Source organism: Rhinatrema bivittatum, chromosome 3 (assembly GCF_901001135.1).
Source record: "Rhinatrema bivittatum chromosome 3, aRhiBiv1.1, whole genome shotgun sequence".
In the NCBI taxonomy this organism is placed as follows: domain Eukaryota; kingdom Metazoa; phylum Chordata; class Amphibia; order Gymnophiona; family Rhinatrematidae; genus Rhinatrema; species Rhinatrema bivittatum.
Genome location: NC_042617.1, coordinates 87,746,852 through 87,766,832, shown reverse-complemented (window position 1 = coordinate 87,766,832; position 19,981 = coordinate 87,746,852). Strand labels below are relative to the sequence as shown.

The 19,981-nt window shown below is 42.5% G+C and overlaps 1 protein-coding gene across 4 annotated transcripts in view; it reads right to left on the bottom strand.

The window, feature by feature from the left end:
- The window catches only part of ACYP2 (acylphosphatase 2), a 368,664-nt gene extending 351,746 nt beyond the window's left edge, over positions 1-16,918 (bottom strand). The window contains exon 1 of one of the 4 annotated variants that reach the window (XM_029593436.1): positions 16,697-16,918. In XM_029593436.1, coding sequence (XP_029449296.1) covers positions 16,697-16,817 — 121 coding nt within the window. In that variant the 5' untranslated portion in view covers positions 16,818-16,918. The remainder of the gene's footprint in view (positions 1-16,696) is intronic. The other 3 variants (XM_029593440.1, XM_029593438.1, XM_029593439.1) reach the window with 3 other exon arrangements.
- Between the last annotated feature and the right edge of the window lie 3,063 nt (positions 16,919-19,981).

Genomic DNA, 19,981 nt, shown 5'->3' with positions numbered 1-19,981 from the left:
TAACCGCTTTAAAGGGGAAGGTGTCCGGAATGGAGAAAACCTTGCAGGAACAAGAGGAAAAAATGGAAGACCTTGAAAACAGGGCCAGGAGATCGAATATTAGATTTATAGGGATCCCTGAAACTTTAGAAGATCATCTCCTTTGGCCCATGTTGTTAAAATGGCTACCGGAAGTCTTGGGATTACCAAACTTACAAGACACGTTGGAAATAGAAAGGATCCACAGGACTGGAGCTAAAGGGGCCGACCAAAACCGCCCGCGCTCGGTGATTGCAAAAATACTTAATTTTCACGATAAGCATCTCATTTTACAGGCAGCGCGAAAGAAGGGGGCACTGCTTTTCCAAGGGAAAGAAATTCGCTTATCGCCGGATTATTCAGTGAAGGTGGCGGCTATGCGACCTGCTTACGGCCTGATTTGCAGCAAGCTTATTGAACACAATGTTCGTTTCACAGTACAATTCCCAGCTAAGCTCCGAATCAACCATGGAGGCAAATGGACCACTTATGAGTCTGCAGACGTGGCGAAAGGGGTCTTAGACATGCTCCACAAGTAATCTTCATGGCAGGATTGGACTACCCTTTTTTAAGATACAAACATCAATGGTGGAGGGTGAGAGCTCTGTGCTTCCTGATCACAATATAATGATCTCCCTATATGACTCGATGAGTCTGGGTTGTTTATTGGGGATTATATTGCTGTTGGGAGGGGGGATGGGGGGGAGGGAAGGTAGATGCTGGTATTACTGCTTATATGTATTTGATATATGTGTGTGGTATGCACTTAGGCGGTGGGACTGCCGGGAAGATTTCCTCTTTATATGGATGCTGGTACATAAAGCCGACAGCAGGCTAGGCTGGGGGCCTGTTCTCCTTTTTCCCCTCTGTCCATCTTTGACTTGGCTAACTTTATCCCTTGCTGGCTAGATGGGGAATAAATACCGCCTGATTTCCTGGAATGTTAATGGGTTAGGGTCCCCAATCAAGAGGAAAAAGGTATTCTAACACTTGCAATGTATGAAAGTAAATATCACTTGCATCCAGGAAACCCACCAGAATCCTTTGGAGAGCACGAAGCTCTGCAGGGAATGGGCAGCGGCCTGTTATTATTCTGCAGCCCAAGGGAAGAAGGGAGGTGTGGCGGTTTTGGTGCATAAAAATACTCCCTTTACCCTCACAAGTGAAATCAAAGATGATGCTGGCAGATACATCATACTCATTGGCTCTTTGGCAGGGCAAACTATTACCATTTGTAACTTATATGCCCCAAATCACCCAGACCCTACTTTTGTTACTCGTGTCGTTAATGTGCTTTTAACTAACATGCAAGGGGACTTATTTCTTGCAGGAGATTTCAACAGTATCTCTGACCCTGCATTGGATAAATCGCACGTGCCACCTAGTTATAAATTGTCCACTGACTCAGGGGTTCTTATGTTTTGTAAACAACTGGGTTTACTGGATATATGGCAAGTCCTGCACCCTGACATGAGGGAGTATACCCACGTGTCTAAGGCCCAAAATACCCTGTCCAGGATCGATTATATACTGAACCATTCGGCGTTCTAATGCACCAAACGTGTTATCAACACTAGTTGAAATCTTGGTCTTAGAAGTGGCTAATGGACAGAGTTTTTTGGATGACCAGAGTTAAAGACATGGTGGGCAAGTTTAAATCTCCGGAATCATAGTTGGTTTTGAAAGTGGAATTTATGGAAAGCGACATCAGACTTTACCAGGTGCAGTGTGTGATACGAGGGCAGAATAGTGTGCAGCACTTGTAATACATGAATCTTCACACTTGATTTTGAGAATTACTTGGATGAGAGAATAACAGTCACAGAGTCCATATCTATGTGCAATCAGTTCTTTTATAATACATGACCATCAATGATCAAATGAGTCAATGTGAAGCAAGCATAAGAAGAAAGTGATATTATGAAAATGCCAGCATAAGGCACAACTTGTGGACATTTATAACGTTTCCCTGAAGAAGCCCTATAATACAGGCGAAACGGGTGTCCCGTCGGGTTGTATGAACATCATATAGAAATTGTGTGATTATAAAATTGTTTGTGGTTAAACTATTATAGGTACTTTACCAGATAGGACACATTATAGAAATCCATTGTATGTTATAGGCTGGGTATGTTCACATTGGGTGGTTATGATGAAGAAGCAAGTGGTTGATTTTTAGGGGTAGGTAGGTACGTTTGCAATGAGTGGTATGTGTGGTATGATGTGAGTGATGCGTCGTTGTAGTTTTTAACTTGTGATGTTTTCAGCACATAGTGGACCTAGTAAAATACATGAATTTCATGTTTAAATAAAATTTGATATATACTTATTGATTGGCATCATAATTTGCCGAGTCCTCTGTTTGTGTAGTTCAGCTATTTCAGTAACAGAGGTTATGCACATAGATTTAATATCTTGCTTACCGGTGCCATCACTGTGGCAAATATGCATTGGAATGGCTCATGCTCATAAATGAAATGCGCCCAAAAAATAAGCGCCTAGGAGAAAACGCGGCAAGGTACACACACAACCTGTGCACCAAGTTAAGCATGTAGAAAAAACTTTAAGCGTAAAATGTGCCCAAAAACCAAGCGCACAATGCGTGCACAGAGCCAACACACTACGCACACTGACGGCCTATACAGGGCAGTAGAGCATCCACAAGAGTGCATGAAAATGGCTGCCACGGCCTACCACACAGTGCGCAAGAAAAAAGCCTAAGTGTGGGACCCAGCCCACCAGGGGCCGCTCAACCCGCCAAGCTGCCCAGTTCCCCAACCCCAATGGGAGTGGGAACGAACATCGGCAGAGCGCGCTGAGAACAGAGACCGGAGGAAGTCCTGAAACCCCTCTAACTGTCTCTGATTGAGGAAAAACTCTCTTTTTTTTTTTTTTTTTTTTAAAAGCTTATCTGAGCTCGGCAATTATCGGCTGACTACAGAGACGGGCTCCAGCTGCAGGGTAGAGGGCGTCTGCTGTCACCACCGCACCTTTAAGCTCAACTAGCAGCTAAATCCACGCCGGGAAACCCAGCTATTAGACCAAGGCACACCTCTAAGGGACCACGGAAATCGTCTCAGGAATCCTCAGTTGGGGGAGGAACCTGTAGTTATCACCACAGGAGAGCAGGGCTTTCTTTTGCTGTACACTACATTTATGCTGACGACATTTAACTACTACTACCCATTGAAGACACATTGGAAAAAACTCTAAATCTAGCAAACATGTATCTAGACATCATCAAACAGCTACTAAACCAAATGGAATTAGTTATTAACATCGAGAAAACTGAATTCTTACATTTAGAACGAAAAAAATCTGACGATCGTCCAAACCCCAATACTACTCAAAAATAATCAGAAAATAGAATTAACTGAAAAAGTATGAAACCGCAGTGTAATAACTGACACAGAACTTAGCCTCAAACAACACACTGCCTTACATGTATATAATCCCTTCCTCCTTTACCTTATTCTCTTTTTTCCCCTATTTAAACTCATACCCCCTCACTCCTTTTCCCCCCCCTGCAATTCTCCCTTGATTCTATAATAAATTGTAATATTACAACTAATCCATATAATATTATCGCTATATATCTATATATATCTTTATAACCTGTTTTTTGTTAATGCATTTAACTGTTTTAATGTATAGTTTCTCAGATGTTTTCTTACTGTTTTATGTACAACGCAATTGCGGATTTTCGTTCTATGTACACCGACGTGATATCTCTGATGAGCGGCGGTATATAAAAACCATTAATTAGATAAATAAATAAATAAATAAATAAATGTCACTAAAAGTCAAAGAAGGATACGCCAAACTTATGGTTCTCAGGAAATTAAAACCTTTACTAACATTGACAAACTTCAGAACAGTCTTACAAGCACTAATATTTGCTAGCACAGATTATTGTAATGCCCTTCTCCTAGGATTACTGTACACAACAATAAGACCACTCCAAATACTGCAAACTCTGCCTCAAGAATGCTTACTGGTAAACAAAAAAATGATCACATTACTGAAACTCTAGCAAAACTACACTGGCTACCCATCGAATATAGAGTTCAATACAAAACATTTTGCACAATACATAAATTAATTCACAACGAAAAAGCAGAATGGCTGAACATAGCACTGTGTGTTCATGTCCCACATAGAAACCTCAAATCTGCTAACAAAGCACTCCTAACCATCCCTTCGGTTAAAACAGCAAGACTGACCCAAGTTGGAGAACAGGCTCTATCCTTAGCCAGACCAATACTGTGGAACACTGTGCCCTTAGAAATTAGACTACAGAGAGATTTTAAGCTATTCAAAAAAAGTTTAAAAACCTGGCTTTTCAAGCAAGCCTTTTACAAAGAAAGCGGTGAATAGTGGAATATGAAATCTGGCAGCAAAACATCAGAACACAGCACCTTTCTGCTCAATAAATATATTTTATTGAAACAAAACATACGCTCCGATAGAGTTATATATGCAATTAAAACTGAGAAATGTAGAAAAAGGACAAGATTTTTAACCTCTTGCAAATAGTCTTTATTACGAAACTATGTTACCGGATTTTAATGGCACTTCCTACAGATAGTATTAACTTATGCATTTCCCAAAGATGTATATATGTGCCTCACTGTAAACCGTTGTGATGGTATACTACTTAACGACGGTATATAAAAGATTTTAAATAAATAAATATTTAGAACTTCAAATTTCTCCTTTCAAAAAGCTCAAAGCAATCCCCATAGGGAGATGCACATCCACCATCTGCTAGAGAAGGAGAATACTGGCAGGCTGGGGTCACTGCAGGATTATATAATACTGTGACGTCAGCTTGCTCCGTCTCCATCTGCTGGCAGGAGAGCATAAACCCACTTCTGAGTCCATCTGTTTACACGCTAGGAAATTTGAATTTCCCTAAAGTTCCTTTTACTCTGACTTTAGATCTTTTAAAAAGTATCTGTTGCAGACTTTGGCCATACAAAGTGAAGCTATTCAATCTATCAATAAAATATATTTTTTACCTTCAAGTAAAAGAAAGCGTTTACAAAGTAATAATACTGCACTGCAGGATCTAACAACAGATAGTTTGGATTTGACTGGACTACGTTAGGATTCATCTATCGAAAAAAAACGAGCCACTGTATTAGTCTTTTTTGTATTTCTTCAAGACATGACAACGTCCTTCACCTGTACTTTCATAATCTATCAAGATTTATGGGGTCAGAAAATGTGGATATAACCAGACCTGTGCAGAGTTACACAGGAACATAGAAAGATGTTTCTTGCAGTGAAGCAGGAGTCTTTCCTATTGGATGCTAGTTTCCTGGTTCAATTTCCTTGCAAATGTTTGCTTAAAATAGATAATAAGCAATGTGTTTTTTAACCTTTTCAATTAAGATGTTTTTCAGGTTCAAAGAAAGGTGGGCCAATGTGAACTTAGATGTCATTTGATTTCACTATGGAGGGGAGTGGTTAGCTTCATATTTAAACTGTAAGGAGCTAAAGTCACTTGCTTATACATTTTATTTTTTTTTGTTAGTCGACTCCCAGACCTTTCTGGATTCTCTCGTTCTATACAGTAATGGACTGGTTTATACTTACTCTTTGCAATGCTGAAGTTAGATTGTTTGGATATTGTTTTCTTGATTTGCTAATTCAAGTTTATAGTTGATGTACTATGTGGAAAATTATAAATAATAAAAAGGAGGGGGCGTAGTTTCCATTGTGTCTACAGCACACCCGCATAAGCAGGCTGAATGTCTAATCTGTGGTGAACTTATACCAACCCTCTCTCCATAGCTGCCCTTAGAGATGTGGACAACCAGCTGCCCCTCCCCTCCAAGACAGTGTGGCATCATATCTGATGATTTAAAACAAGTGACTCGCATAGCAGGGCAGTTGCCCCACTGGAGCAGCTGCATATAGGTACCTTCCTATTCTGCCTATTGGTAAATCTACCTCTGGTTGTTACATAGAAGTCTAGAACAGGTTGAGCAAACTCTTTCAGCTGCGATCCTCTTCCACCCATGCAATTGGTTGGGGCCCCCCACAAGTTTGGTTACATCATTACCTATGCATGTGCATTGTGCAATATATATTTTATATACATAATACATTTTTAGTCCACCTTTTTACATAAAATTTTTACAAAGCAGATATATGTACCCACACTTATGAAGGGTATCTTGGAATCCTGGTCTGGTGTCAAATTCTCTTGCCAATCAATTAGCTATTGAACCAGTTGCCGAGCTATACTGCTACAACAGTGGCTCAAACCCCCCAATTTGTTTCTATTAATTGCTGAAAGGAGCAAGCACATACACAAACACACACAAATGTGAACACAGAAAGACAGACACCCCAAACAGAAACAGATATCTCTTACCTAGACACAGAGAGACACGGACACTACACATCCAGACGAAGGCACTGCATTCAGACACAGAAAGAGGCACAGACATACTGCACTCAGATAAACACAGGCAGATAACACACCCAGACACAGAGAGACATACAGGCGGATAGATCACACCATAGGACACCAGACACAGACAGGCAGATAAGTGGTGGAATATTTTGTGAAAAAACTTAAACAATAGTCAACATTTGTTATACAAGGTCGCAGACAGCTGTGACCACTCATGCTCACCTCCTTTTTCCCTGCACTGTCAATCCTAGGAAGAATGGCGTTCTCCGCCAACCACCGCTGACCTCACCGGTGTCCACGGGACGGCGTGGGTGCTGCCGACCACCATCTTGTCTCCGGAATCACCTAAGGCACGCGTGCGCAAGGGTCCTTTGTATACATCATGGCGGGAGCCTCGGAGGCATCCCCTCCAGATGACGTCAACTTACTGCTGTACTTAAGCTGACTGGCCCTTTACTTCAACGAGTTAGCAAGGAGTTCCCTTGTTGCCGAATCCGCTCCATTCTTCGACTTCCAGTTTCAGATTCCTCTTAGTGTGTGGACTCTCTGGGTACTCCTCCACGGGGGCCCTTCCGCATTCCTGGCTATCTGCTCCTCGGAGGGCCTTCCTGCCTTGGACTACTACCTGACCCACTTCTCGGGACTCTCTCTTGGAACTACCACTTGTGAGTACCTTACTACAGACTTCAACGATACTAGCTTTACTGAAGCTTCTCTGCGGTGTGCCTTGGGCCACTACTGTTTCCTCTTCAGTAGACGTTGTTCCAGTATACCCTGTGCTGCAGGGTATTGCCATACCAGCTACAAGATCCACTTCTGGGTTCCTTCACCTCAGACTTCTCTTCATCATCTTCAGTACAGACATCCTCAGCATACCCCACTCTGCAGGCCACTACTGGATCTGCACTTCTGAGGTAATCTCTACTCGTTTGAAGGGACTTCCTGGCGTACCCCGCTCTGTGGGCCACTACCGGATCTTTACATTAGTGGTATCATCCTGGGTATACCCCACGGCTCAGAACTGTACTTATTTGCATCTCCCGCTTTGCGGGCTCTGCTTTCCTTCCTTCATAATAAAAGTCTCTACCATACAGCTTTGTCCTACGCCGCTGAGACTGCGCCTACCTACGGTGAGGCTCACAGGGCTCCTCCCTGTGGGCGGAGACACCGCTCATCTCGGCCCAGGGTTCACATCCTTACAAAAACATAAAAGTTTTAGGAGCTGGGAAATCCTCCGTCCAATCTTGCCCAATATTTATTTTACATTTTCGCTAATTGTTCCTATTTTTCTCTATTTTTATATTTTTTCTTACTTTGCTCGCTCATCTTATATTTTCATGTTTTGTTTTGATAATTTGAATTTTTTTTTAAAAACATTGTGTCTTTATTCTCCCTCCCCCTCTTTCTTGCCACTCTATTCATGCCCCTCGAGTAGGTAGCAGCTGTGATTTCCCTCTGAGTAGGAACCTGGTGGCAGCAGGACCCTTCCCTTTCCCCTCCCCCCTCCTAACTCCTTGATCCTAGGAAGTCCCCCCTCACCCCCTGCTAATCTTCCCCCCAGTACTGTTACAGCCCCGCATTGTTAGCCAGTTTCATGATTGTATATAAGATATATATATATATATATATATATATATATATATATATATATTTAGAATGCCTTATTTCTGACCCAATGCACTTCCAGTATAGCCTTGTTAAGTTTACAAAGTTATTCCTCTGTCTCCGAAACATTTCTGTTTCCAAGTTCACATAACCTTGTTTTATTGTAACTTTTCTTCCTCTTCAATATTATTATTACAACCCCCCTGTTCCTTGTGAACCGATATGATATGATTTGTATCATGAATGTTGGTATAGAAAAGAGTTAAATAAAAATAAATAGATTGGGGCTTGAGAGTGGCAGCTCTTTCTGGGTTGTGGAAATGCAACAGCTCCTCCCATTTCTGGGCCAGCCAAAGTGGAAGCAGCATAAGAACATAAGAAATTGCCATGCTGAGTCCGACCAAGGGTCCATCAAGTCCAGCATCCTGTTTCCAACAGAGGCCAATCCAGGCCATAAGAACCTGGCAATTACCCAAAAACTAAGAAGATCCCATGCTACTGATGCAATTAATAGCAGTGGCTATTCTCTAAGTAAACTTGATTAATAGCCGTTAATGGACTTCTCCTCCAAGAACTTATCCAAACCTTTTTTGAACCCAGCTACACTAACTGCACTAACCACATCCTCTGGCAACAAATTCCAGAGCTTTATTGTGCGTTGAGTGAAAAAGAATTTACTCCGATTAGTCTTAAATGTGCTATTTGCTAACTTCATGGAGTGCTCCCTACTCCTTCTATTATTCGAAAGTGTAAATAACCGATTCACATCTACTCGTTCAAGACCTCTCATGATCTTAAAGGCCTCTATCATATCCCCCCTCAGCCGTCTCTTCTACAAGCTGAACAGCCCTAACCTCTTCAGCCTTTCCTCATAGGGGAGCTGTTTGTTATTATTTGTGATAGTTGTGGGTGCATCCTTGGGCCAGAGGCAGCTGACCACGCCCTCGGGGGAAGATCCCGAGAGGGACCACCGGTCAGGCTCAGAGGTGGGAGATAGACAGACACAAGTTCTTTTATTAAACAGTTTTTGAGAACCGCCAGAGGTGACAGTAGTGAGCTGGAATAGCCCGGCTTGGCTGAAGTCCCTCAGGCACTGGAACAGCGATCCCAGGAAGGCTGAGCTGTAGAGAAATTAAGATAGTGAGTAGGCAGAGTATGCAGAGTTCAGGAACAGAATCTTGATGGTAACACTCACACAATATCCTCTTAGAACAGCCCAGGAGCTGGAATGAAGTAGGCCCTCGAGGAGCAAGTACCTGGTTCCAGGGAAAGCTCTGAGAGAGAGATGGTAACTCACTGGTGTTGTAGGCAGCGGTGACTTCCTGGCAGAAGTTATATTCAGTAGCAGGTCCGGGAACATGGGCCCTCGAGGAGCGAGTACCGGTTCCAGACCGTGACCTGAAAAGTAAAAGAGACAGCGAGGCCCCCAAGGAGCGGGTTCCCTGGCAAAGTCCGAGGAGGTAGAGTAGCAAGGTATGCGGAGAGCAAATCCCATCCGCAGCGATACCTGGAGGCAGCTAGGTAGGAAACCCTTTGCTAACTCTGTTAATTAGCGAAATGAAAGACCTTTAAATATCCGAAGATGATGACATCATCTCAGGGGGACGCCCCTGAGGTTCGTGCCACTGCTGGTACTTGAGTCGGGGCTGCGCCGCGTGCGCGTCCTTAGGCCTCAGGAGAACATGGTGGAAGGCAGCGTCTAGCTGGTCCGGGAACGCCAGAGGAGGTCGGCAAGATGACGCCGCGGCTGCCAAACTTCCATCAACCCAGGAGGGAGTCGCCAAAGAGGTAAGGATGGTGGAGTGGAGACGTTGGACAGCGACGGTCGCAACACTGTTCCATCCCCTTTATCATTTTGGTTACCTTTCTCTGTACCTTCTCCATCGCAACTATACCTTTTTTGAGATGCGGCGACCAGAATTATACACGATATTCAAGGTGCGGTCTCACCATGGAGCGATACAGAGGCATTATGACATTTTCCGTTTTATTAACCATTCCCTTCCTAATAATTCCTAACATTCTGTTTGCTTTTTTGACTGCTGCAGCGCACTGAGCCGACGATTTTAAAGTATTATCCAGTATGATGCCTAGATCTTTTTCCTGGGTGGTAGCTCCTAATATGGAACCTAATATCATGTAATTACAGCATGGGTTATTTTTCCCTATATGCAACACCTTGCACTTGTCCACATTAAATTTCATCTGCCATTTGGATGCCCAATCTTCCAGTCTTGCAAGGTCCTCCTGTAATGTATCACAATCTGCTTGTTATTTAACTACTCTGAATAATTTTGTATCATCCACAAATTTGATAACCTCACTCGTCGTATTCCTTTCCAGATCATTTATATATATATTGAAAAGCACCGGTCCAAGTACAGATCCCTGAGGCACTCCACTGTTTACCCTTTTCCACTGAGAAAATTGACCATTTAATCCTACTCTGTTTCCTGTCTTTTAACCAGTTTGTAATCCACGAAAAGACATCGCCTCCTATCCCATGACCTTTTAGTTTTCTTAGAAGCCTCCACAATGAACACAGGTCTCCTCCTGGGCCTGCCCCAGTGAATGTGGCTCTTTTCCCAGGCCTGTTGAAAAATATGTGGCTAAGCCTTGGCATGCTTATGAAATCATCACTATGCCTCTCTCTCCTGAGCCTGTTGTGCCTCCGCACCACTAAGACTAGATAGCAAAGTCAATTTTTCCCTCTCTCAGTCAACCAGCTGGCATGCCCCCCTTTAAGATCATTCCCACCCATCCGCTTTTCACACCCCTGACCTGGAATATAACAGCAGATAAAGACCCTAAGTGCCATCTAATCTGTCTAATGTGCTTCTTTTTGCAAGGTCAAACCACAGCTGGACCTCTGGCTTTCCCTTGACTTCTTTGCAATTAAAGATCCTCTGTGCTTTTCCAATACATTTTTAAAACTCTGTTCCTGACCTTCTTTACCATTTCAAACAGCTATACGCTGAATTAGGCAAAAAAAAATCTTTTTTTTTTTTGGATGTGGCAGTTTCCTCCCATTCCTTTGTGCCTCCAGCTCAGTTCGGAAGCAGGCCTGGGATCTAGCACCATGAACCTTCATTTTCAACTACCTGAAGATTTTTTCCTCATTTGATATCCTTCCCCCTCGCTCCAACCTGGTCATTGCAGTGATGATCCTGGGCCAGGGCCTACGTACCAAGGTTCCTACTAGAACCCTGCAATCATGGGCCTTAAATCCAGCTATTAGGTATCATGCTTGAGCAATGATCATGAGTCCTCCCCAATGTCAGTGAGAGGTGGCTGCGAACACTGTCTCTGCAACATCCTCAGCTGACCTAAGATACAGAAGACTTAACTTGGGGATCAAACTGGGGACAGCCACAATCCATAAGTCAGCACCCCCACCCCAAAAAAAAATGTTAATGTAAAAATGCAGCTGTAGCTCAGGAAAACAAAATACATCATTAGTTTAATTGCAATATGCAGAAGTTTGCTCCAATTTCTGAATCCTCTCCACTGCTGCCTAATCTAAAAATAGTTGCCCATGCTAGTGAGGCTATTGCCCAAACATCTGGCCACCCAGGTAGCCTGCCAGACTGACCCGTCTACATAAGTGTCTGCATGTCCACTAGAACAGAGATGATCAACTCCAGTCCTCAAGAACCACAAATAGGCCTGGTTTTCAGGATATCCATAATGAAAATGCATGAGATAGAACTGCATGCACTGCCTCCATTGCATGCAAATTATCTCATGCATTTTCACTGGGGATATCCTGAAAACCAGGCCTGTCTGTGTGGCTCTCAAGGACTGGAGTTGGCAACCCCTGCACTAGAACTTCTACATCCTATCATCATTTTGCAGCCCGCAGAAAGGTTCCACTACAGCAGTGGTTCCCAACCCTGTCCTGGGGACGCCCCAGCCAGTCGGGTTTTCAGGATATCCACAATGAATATGCTTGAAATAGATTTGCATATAATGGAGACAGTGCATGCAAATTTTCTCTTATGCATATTCACTGTGCATATCCTGAAAACCCGACTAGCTGGGGGGTCCCCAGGACAGGGTTGGGAACCACTGCATTAGAGGTTAAGGAGTTGTGACCTGGGAAGGGAGGCAGGCTCCCCTTTATCTATTGCTTTCCCTTACACCTCCTCAATTTGTCATACCTTTTGGGTCATCATGCCCTTTTTCCTATTTTTCTGGTAGAAGTTCTTAACATCCTTCTTCCTGACACTAATTTTTTTTTGCATTCTTTGAAACAGACAAGAATCAGCAGAGAGCTTGAGTGTAGTAATGACTCGTACAGCATTTGGTGCTGAAGTGTTTGTAGTGGTGCATTAATGTGTACAGGGCCAATGCAAGGGTATTAGGCACCCTGGACAAAATTTACAGCCTGCCACCATCACCAACCCCCTCACCTGGGTCATACCCCACACACAATTAAAAATTATGCATTTATGAACATTTTACATGAAAAAACATTCAAAACACAGTCTTCTGAGGTAAAACTATCACTTACAACAAGTATATTTATTTTATTTATTTATTAAGTTTTCTATACCGTCTGTATATTATATTTACATGCACTGCTGTGGTTCCAAACAGTAAATCGTGCAGAAAAAAGTAAAAAGGTTACTTGGAATTGGTATAGGCCTATTACAATATTTGTTTGGTGTGGGCTTGGCTCTCAGAAAGCCATGAATAAACTGTAGTACAATATCAATAGCGTATATCTCCCATACCAAAACAGCACTAATTGCCATCACTCAAACAGTAACAATCCTAACTATGAAAAAGCAACACTGCAAATATTACACCAGGCCCTAACACACCAATATGACTCCTATTAGGAAAATAGAACAAGCCAGGCTGCTATAGATCCTTACACAGAAACTACAGGCTAGCAAAATACCTCACTATGATCACACATATAGAACACAGCCCTCATCAAATACAGAATAAAAACACCTATATAGACAAAAACTGAACTGGAAACCACAAGAAGCCAGTCTGTATGCAGTGCAACAATGGAAAAACAGAAACATCATTCCTCATAAACAAACAAAATCAAGAAATATGCATTATCAATACAGTAAAACCAAACTAATAAAAAGAATAAATATTTCAAAATAGGTGATGAATAGAACATCCAGTAATTTAAAAGTCATACAAATTTCCAAACACCAATAAACTATATAAAAAGAGAAGACATATCATACAGCACCCAATAATTCAAATTAGTAAGGATAAAACCTCCTGCTGACCATACCTGGGATCTTTTGATTTCCAGAAGCCCTGAGATTGTTGTGGATTAGCAGGGGGAGAGGAGAGAGGCTGTTGCTCACAAACTCTCCTATCTCTCATATAGCTTACTCACACACAGACATGTCCTCTCTCTCATACATACACACACATACAAAGGCATGCCATCTCTCTCATATATACACATACACACATGCTCTCTCCCTCATACAGACATAAACTCACAGGCTCTCTCTCACTGCTCCTCACCCAAGCACAAGGCCAACAGCAATAGCCTCCTCCTTCAGCCCCTGTGGCCCACAGTGCTCCTCTTTCTTCAGGCCTGCAGGAGCTAGCCCTTCTATTCTTAACACCAACGGCTTATGCTGCTCCTCCTACACCTGAGCAGAGATTGGAACCGATGTTCTATCAGTGGGTTTCATCTTTTCTGCACAACTTCCTTGAATTGGTCTGCCATTTCGCAAACTGATGTTTAGTTTTGAGAGGGATCTTCAAATGTGCATGATAAAGAGGCCTAGAAGATATCTATATTTCAGAATTTGAATAATTATTAGAGATACACAACCATTGGATTTGCCACATTTAAAACATGTATAAAAGGTTTTTTTCTATGTGCCTTTCATGATTGTGTGTGTCAGGCTGGGTTGGGGGAGAGGAGGGGATGCAGTTGGCCCAGCAGTCTTGCCCTGCTCCTATGGACCTCCAGCTCAATTGGAGGGCTATGGTCCCATAAGCCTTCATTTAAACTAGCCAGGATTTTTTCTCCATTTTTACCACCTACTACCTCCAAATCTAGCCCAGCTATCGCAATACTATTCCTTGACCACAGACCACAGCAAATCATAGATCCCTCTGGAAGCCAGTAAATGCCACTGCAGGGTTTGTTTTTTTCCTATTTGATATCTCCTCCCAACGCAGTCCAATCCAATGATCCCTAAATCTAGCCACTAGGTGTTATCAGTGCACTGTGACTTGGACTCCCTAACCATAGGCGCTGTGAACACATCCTCTGCATCAGGTTGCTTACCACCCATACATTTATGAGCTGCCCTTAAAAAAAAAAAAAAGTTAAAAATGGCCCTGTGTGCAAGGTCCGTAACTTGTATTAGACTGCCTAATATTTTCACCTCCTGCACCTTCCAGTGTAGTCTCATTTCAAACTGAAAGCACAGGCTGCTACTTGACCACAATTTTCTTACAGTTCCCGGTGCATCGATGAGAGTCAGAAGTGAGGCTTGAAACCTGTGCTTTTGAATGTTAAAAGGGACTGCATCACTCGAATAAAAACCTTGACCATTGCTTATGAACAAGCCCCAGGTCTGGCTTTTTAGGTGTGCAAGTTGTGCAGTCATACAGGGTGCCATGCACAAAGGGGCACCACTACACCCTTCCAGATCATACGGGCAGTGGGAAAGAGAATAGTTTGGGAGGAGGGGAATAGTAGTGTTGGGTAGAGGGTGACAGGGAGAAAAAGACACTGCAATGCTGTGCTGCAGCCACAGACACTACCATAGGCTGTGCCAGAGCTACCATCAATAAAGAGGGGGGCAGGGCACCAATTTCAGTTTTCCTAGACTTGTTAACCTACAACCAGCCTTGAGAGGCTTGCCAACAGGAAAGGAGAAGAGGCCCACCACCACCAAGAGAGATAAAGGAACTGCCTTCTGTTTTTTTCTTTTTGGGGGGGAGATGTGTATGCTTAATTAGTTGCACACCCCCCCCCCCCCTTTTAACTCTTTACCTTCAACTTCTTCCCTCCCCTGCTCCAGTAGTTCTCCCTCATCTTTATTCTTTCTACCTACAGCCAAAGTCCTCCTGGAGCCCAGGACTGGGGGAGACTGTCCTTGGGCCCAGTGTCGGGGCAAGTGAGCGTGGACTGGTTTCAAACCTGCAGACTGCTGTGGTGAGAAGACCAAGCATTGTGTCTGAGCAAGCTGATGGCTATATGAAAGGGAAGTCAAGTAAGTAGAAAGAGGCTTGCTTACTCTCCCAAACCCAGATCTACAACTATACCCCTAGGTGGGGTACAAACAAACACAAATTACATAGTAACAGCAATATTAAAATAAATGTTTAATATTTTTATTATTATAACACATAAAAACACCACCATCCAAACTAAGATAAAGACCATGAAACCTGTTCCTGGGAATAAGGCAGTGTTCCCTGCAATTTGAGGGCTGTGAAGAACTGTAAGAGACATGGTGAGTCTTGTGTTATTAAAGAAAGTGTATATCTGTGCCTGCAAAGCAAAGTAGTACATTTTTGTGTTACCTACTTAACCTGACTTGGACAAGACTACTGTGAGTATTTCTGCTGAAGCTGTTTATAAGTTACTATTGGACCCAAACCCTTATGTTGTTCCTGAGGATAAGGGACCTGTAACCTGATACATAATCCTGCCAGTGTAAACCAGGACCTACTTGTGTTGTCTCTGAATTTAACAAAATAAAGCCTGGTTGGAAATCCTAGACTGTAGTGATTAATTTAAGGCAGCCCAAATAATCTAACACTGGGAGAGGCCTGCTAGAAGAGGGGGGGGGGGGGCGGGGGAGGCAGGCATACAAGACTGCCAATTGCTTATAAAGTACAAGCTCCTTGTAAAAAAAAAAAAAATTGTTAAAATGGACCTATCCATAAGGTTGTGTTTTTAAATTTTGCAAAGTTGCCCATCATTTAGCATCTCCTTTCCCTCTGGCAATAGGAGTTGAAATGACATCTCAGGCTTCCCCATCCAGGTTCAGTTAGGGATTCCCTGATCTGCTTCCTCCAAAACATTTTTGTTAACAGCAAAAAAAAAAAAAAAAAAAAAAGTTGGCTCATCATTTCAAAAAAGCCCCCACCGTCAGTAAAAATGTCTCATGGAAGGTGGCCTATGGAATAGAAGATTTGAGTCAGGAACCTTAACCCAGGTCCACTGGATGCCACGGAGCAGTGCAACTGAGGCATCTCAAACAGCCCCTTTCTTTATTATTGGCTTATCCCCTATCAGTTTTTTATTGCAGCTGCTCTTTGAGACTATTGCTCTATTCGCCCTCCAGAGGCAAAAATGAAGTTGGGTGACTGCTTCTAAACTTTCTATGCTTAGTCAGTGCAAGGCTAACAGCCATTTAAGCACAGCTGCGAGGGTACCTAAAAATAAATAGAGCCAAACGGCAAAACAAGGCTTTAGCAAGCATTCACCACAAGATCTGGACACGAGCCCTGCCAACTTCTGTCCACAAACTAGCGTACATTATGGTCGAGAAGTACCAGACTTTTTCCAGAATACGAAAAAACAGGTGTGTGTGTGTGTAAAAAAAATAAAAGGGAGGGGGTGTGGCAACCGCCAATCCACGGGAACACTGCAGCGAAAGAAGCACGGACCCTCGAGACACTGAGCCCACCTACCCTGGACACGGCCGAAAACTTCATAATCCACCGATTTCAGTTTTTCTGCGCTGGACATAGCTCTATAAGTCATTATAAAGCAGAGAAAGAGGAGGAGGAGGAGGCGAGCGGGACCTCTCATGCACGGTCTACTCGAGCGCTCTGTATCCCGACCGGGGACGGGAGCCCGTAGGCATCAAAATACCCCGAGGAACGAAAGCCGCCCCCAAATCCTCCCGCTACGCTCGGAAAGAAAGAGAGCAATTTATTAATCATCGGGCTTGTTTAATTCTGCGCCTAAGTAACGAACGGCTCAGACTTGTAAGGCAGGCGCTACGGTTTGGTGCACCTCAGCATTTCCTCCTGAATTTACGTCCTCCTCGAGGCACCAGTTAGTTCTTGGCGTTAAGGGAAATCTAAGACAAGGCTTTGCCAGCTGTCCGTTTCCACTTGTCAATATTTCAGGGGCTGGGAGGCCTGAAGCCGCACAAACAGCTGGTCCATGACTCTGGAGCCTGGCTAGGACCATGGAAATACTGGCCGAGTTTCTTGGGACTGAAGAGTACCAGACTCCTGAATCTAGTGGGAAGCCCCCCCACCAACACCCCCCTTTTTTTTTGTTTTTTCAAAAATAAGTTGCGTTTATTTTTGTGTGTACGCATCACCGGGACACTAAAATTCAGAAAAACGCATTTTGAAGCAGCAGGTTAAGAGAGAAACAATTACAGATGGTAAAGTCTGAGTAAACAGTGGTCCTGGACGTACCCTGAATAAATTGTACCAGGGAATGTAAGATATAGTATGCAGAATCAGATCACAGCTCCAACAAGCCCAGCATCCTTTCCCCAGCAGCGGCTAATCCACATCACAAATATCCAGCAGAACCCAAAGAATAGAGCCAGTCCTTATTACTGATTTCCAGGGATAAGCAGCAGCTTTCCCAAATCTATCTGGCTAATAATGGTTTATGGACTTTTCCTCCAGAAACTTGTCCAAACCCCTTTTAAATCCACTTATGCTAGATGCCTTGACCACATACTCTGGCAACAAATTCTCAAGCGCATTGTATGCTGAGTGACAAAATACTTGCACTGATTTGTTTTAAACCTGCTACATGGAAAGCCACTGTTTATTTTTGGGCATAAGCAACATGCAATTTATCTACTATTTTTTTTTCCTGGGGTACTTGCTGGTACTGAGAACTGGCATCTTTTTCTGCATCTTCTTGATTTGTCCCGTTGTCCTTTAAGAAACATATCTTGCATGTGAGTACCTATCCTTTTTATCCTAGAAAGAAAGCACTTATGCCAGGTACTTGTTACCTGGATTGGCCACTGTTGGACCAGGATACTGGACTTGATGGACCCTTGGTCTGACACAATATGGCAGTTCTTATATAGTTTCTTAATACAATTTACACAAAAAAAAAATGCATGTGTATATGTTGGACAGACAGTAACAAAGACAAAAAGCAGTTTGAGCAAAAATTGAAAGGTTAAATAGCCTTCCCCTATTTACCTGTTTCACCCCATTCATGATTTTATATACTGTATATCATATTCTTTCTGCCTCCAAGCTGAAGAGCCTTAAATTGTTTAATCTCTTGTCATAGGAGAGCCATTCCATTCCCTTTATCAGTTTTGTTACTGTTCTTTTTATCTTTTCTAGTTCTGCTTTAACTTTTTGGGATGGAGCAACCAGAATTGCACACAATACTCAAGGAGGGGTCACATTCCACATTATCATCATCAATTGCAGTATTTGATATGAAGGTTGTCAACTGTTGTGTGCCAGTTCTCTCCATAGAATTTTCCTCTGTTTTGCTCATGGTTTCCATTCTTGACCGGTTTTTTTATGTCATTGCCCAGGCTGCTCTCTGCTTTTCTTTCTCTGATTTTGATGGATTAACTATTTGGAATCAAGGGTGAAAACCCAGTTTGTGAAAAACAGGGATTTCTCTGTAGTGAGATAGGTTGCATGGTAAGTAAACTTTGCTGAAGTTAACAGTATGATCCAATTGTTCTGATGCAAACTACAAAAACCGTATAGATATTGCTCAAGTGTCTTGTTTACCCATTCCATCTGACCATTGGTTGAGGATAAATGTTACTGTACTTCAAGCAATTTCATTAGTTCATTTCAGATTGAGAGGTATTCTTGATCTTGCCTCTGAAATGGCAAACATTTCTAACATTTATAAAAGAAATGTCTCTTATCATAAATATATCCTCATTTGTTTCTATAAGGGCAGCTGCTTTGCCATTCTATGGGCCCAGCCTATAGGTCAGAATAAATTGGAATTAGGAGAAAAAAAAAAAGCAATGAGCCTGTCTTGGGTTCAAATGTTTTACCATCTTCAAATGTTTTAGACTTTCTATGGTTTGTAAGCACTAAAATTGTTAGCTGAGCTTCTTCCATAAGATTATGGCCACTTCTCAAAAGCTGACTTAATAGCCAGTAGTTTCTTTTTTAAAACTCTATTTAACAGATGGATAATCACATAGATACACAGATCACTATACCAAGCACAGAACAGTACCTTAACAGTCCCCAAATAGTTACAAGAACCACCCAACAGGAATACAAATTATTTATCCATATATTTCCAAAATTTCCCCAAAATGTTCTCATATTTATCTGATTTTTCTCGAAGCGAATAAATAATTTTTTCTATAATGGCGATTTCAACCAGTTGTGAATACCACTTAGAAATACTCGAGGCGCTCTTCCACAACAATGCTATTGTATGTCTAGCCACATAAATACACTGATTTATCAACCTTTTCTCTGAAACTGAGATTCTTTCCATAATATCCTTTCAGTATCCCAACAGCACCAGACATGGTGTAATAGAAAAGGAATTATGCCATATCAACCCTATCTCTCATTCGATATCTCCCCAGAATGAGGCTACCAGTGGGCATGACCACCAAACATGTAGATATGTGCCACTGAACCCACAACCACACCAGCATAGAGGGGAAATAGTTCTTGAGAAAGCAGTGAAGAAAGTGGAATATCTGTATAAACGATGTAACAGTTTAATCATTAAATCAACTCTTTTAGCACATATAGATATTGAATGGGCTTCACGCCAAATCTCATCCCAATCTGTATCGTCTAAAGTGAGTTGCAGATCATCGTTCCACTTTTGTATTAATGAAGTAACTCAGTCAGAGATGTCATCTATATTAGTGATAAAATTGTAAATTCAAGAAATAAACCTCCCCTCTATTGAGGGATTAGTCAAACAAAGCTCCAAGGAACTCGGAAGTCGGAGGGTCCACTATCTGCCTTTCAACCGCT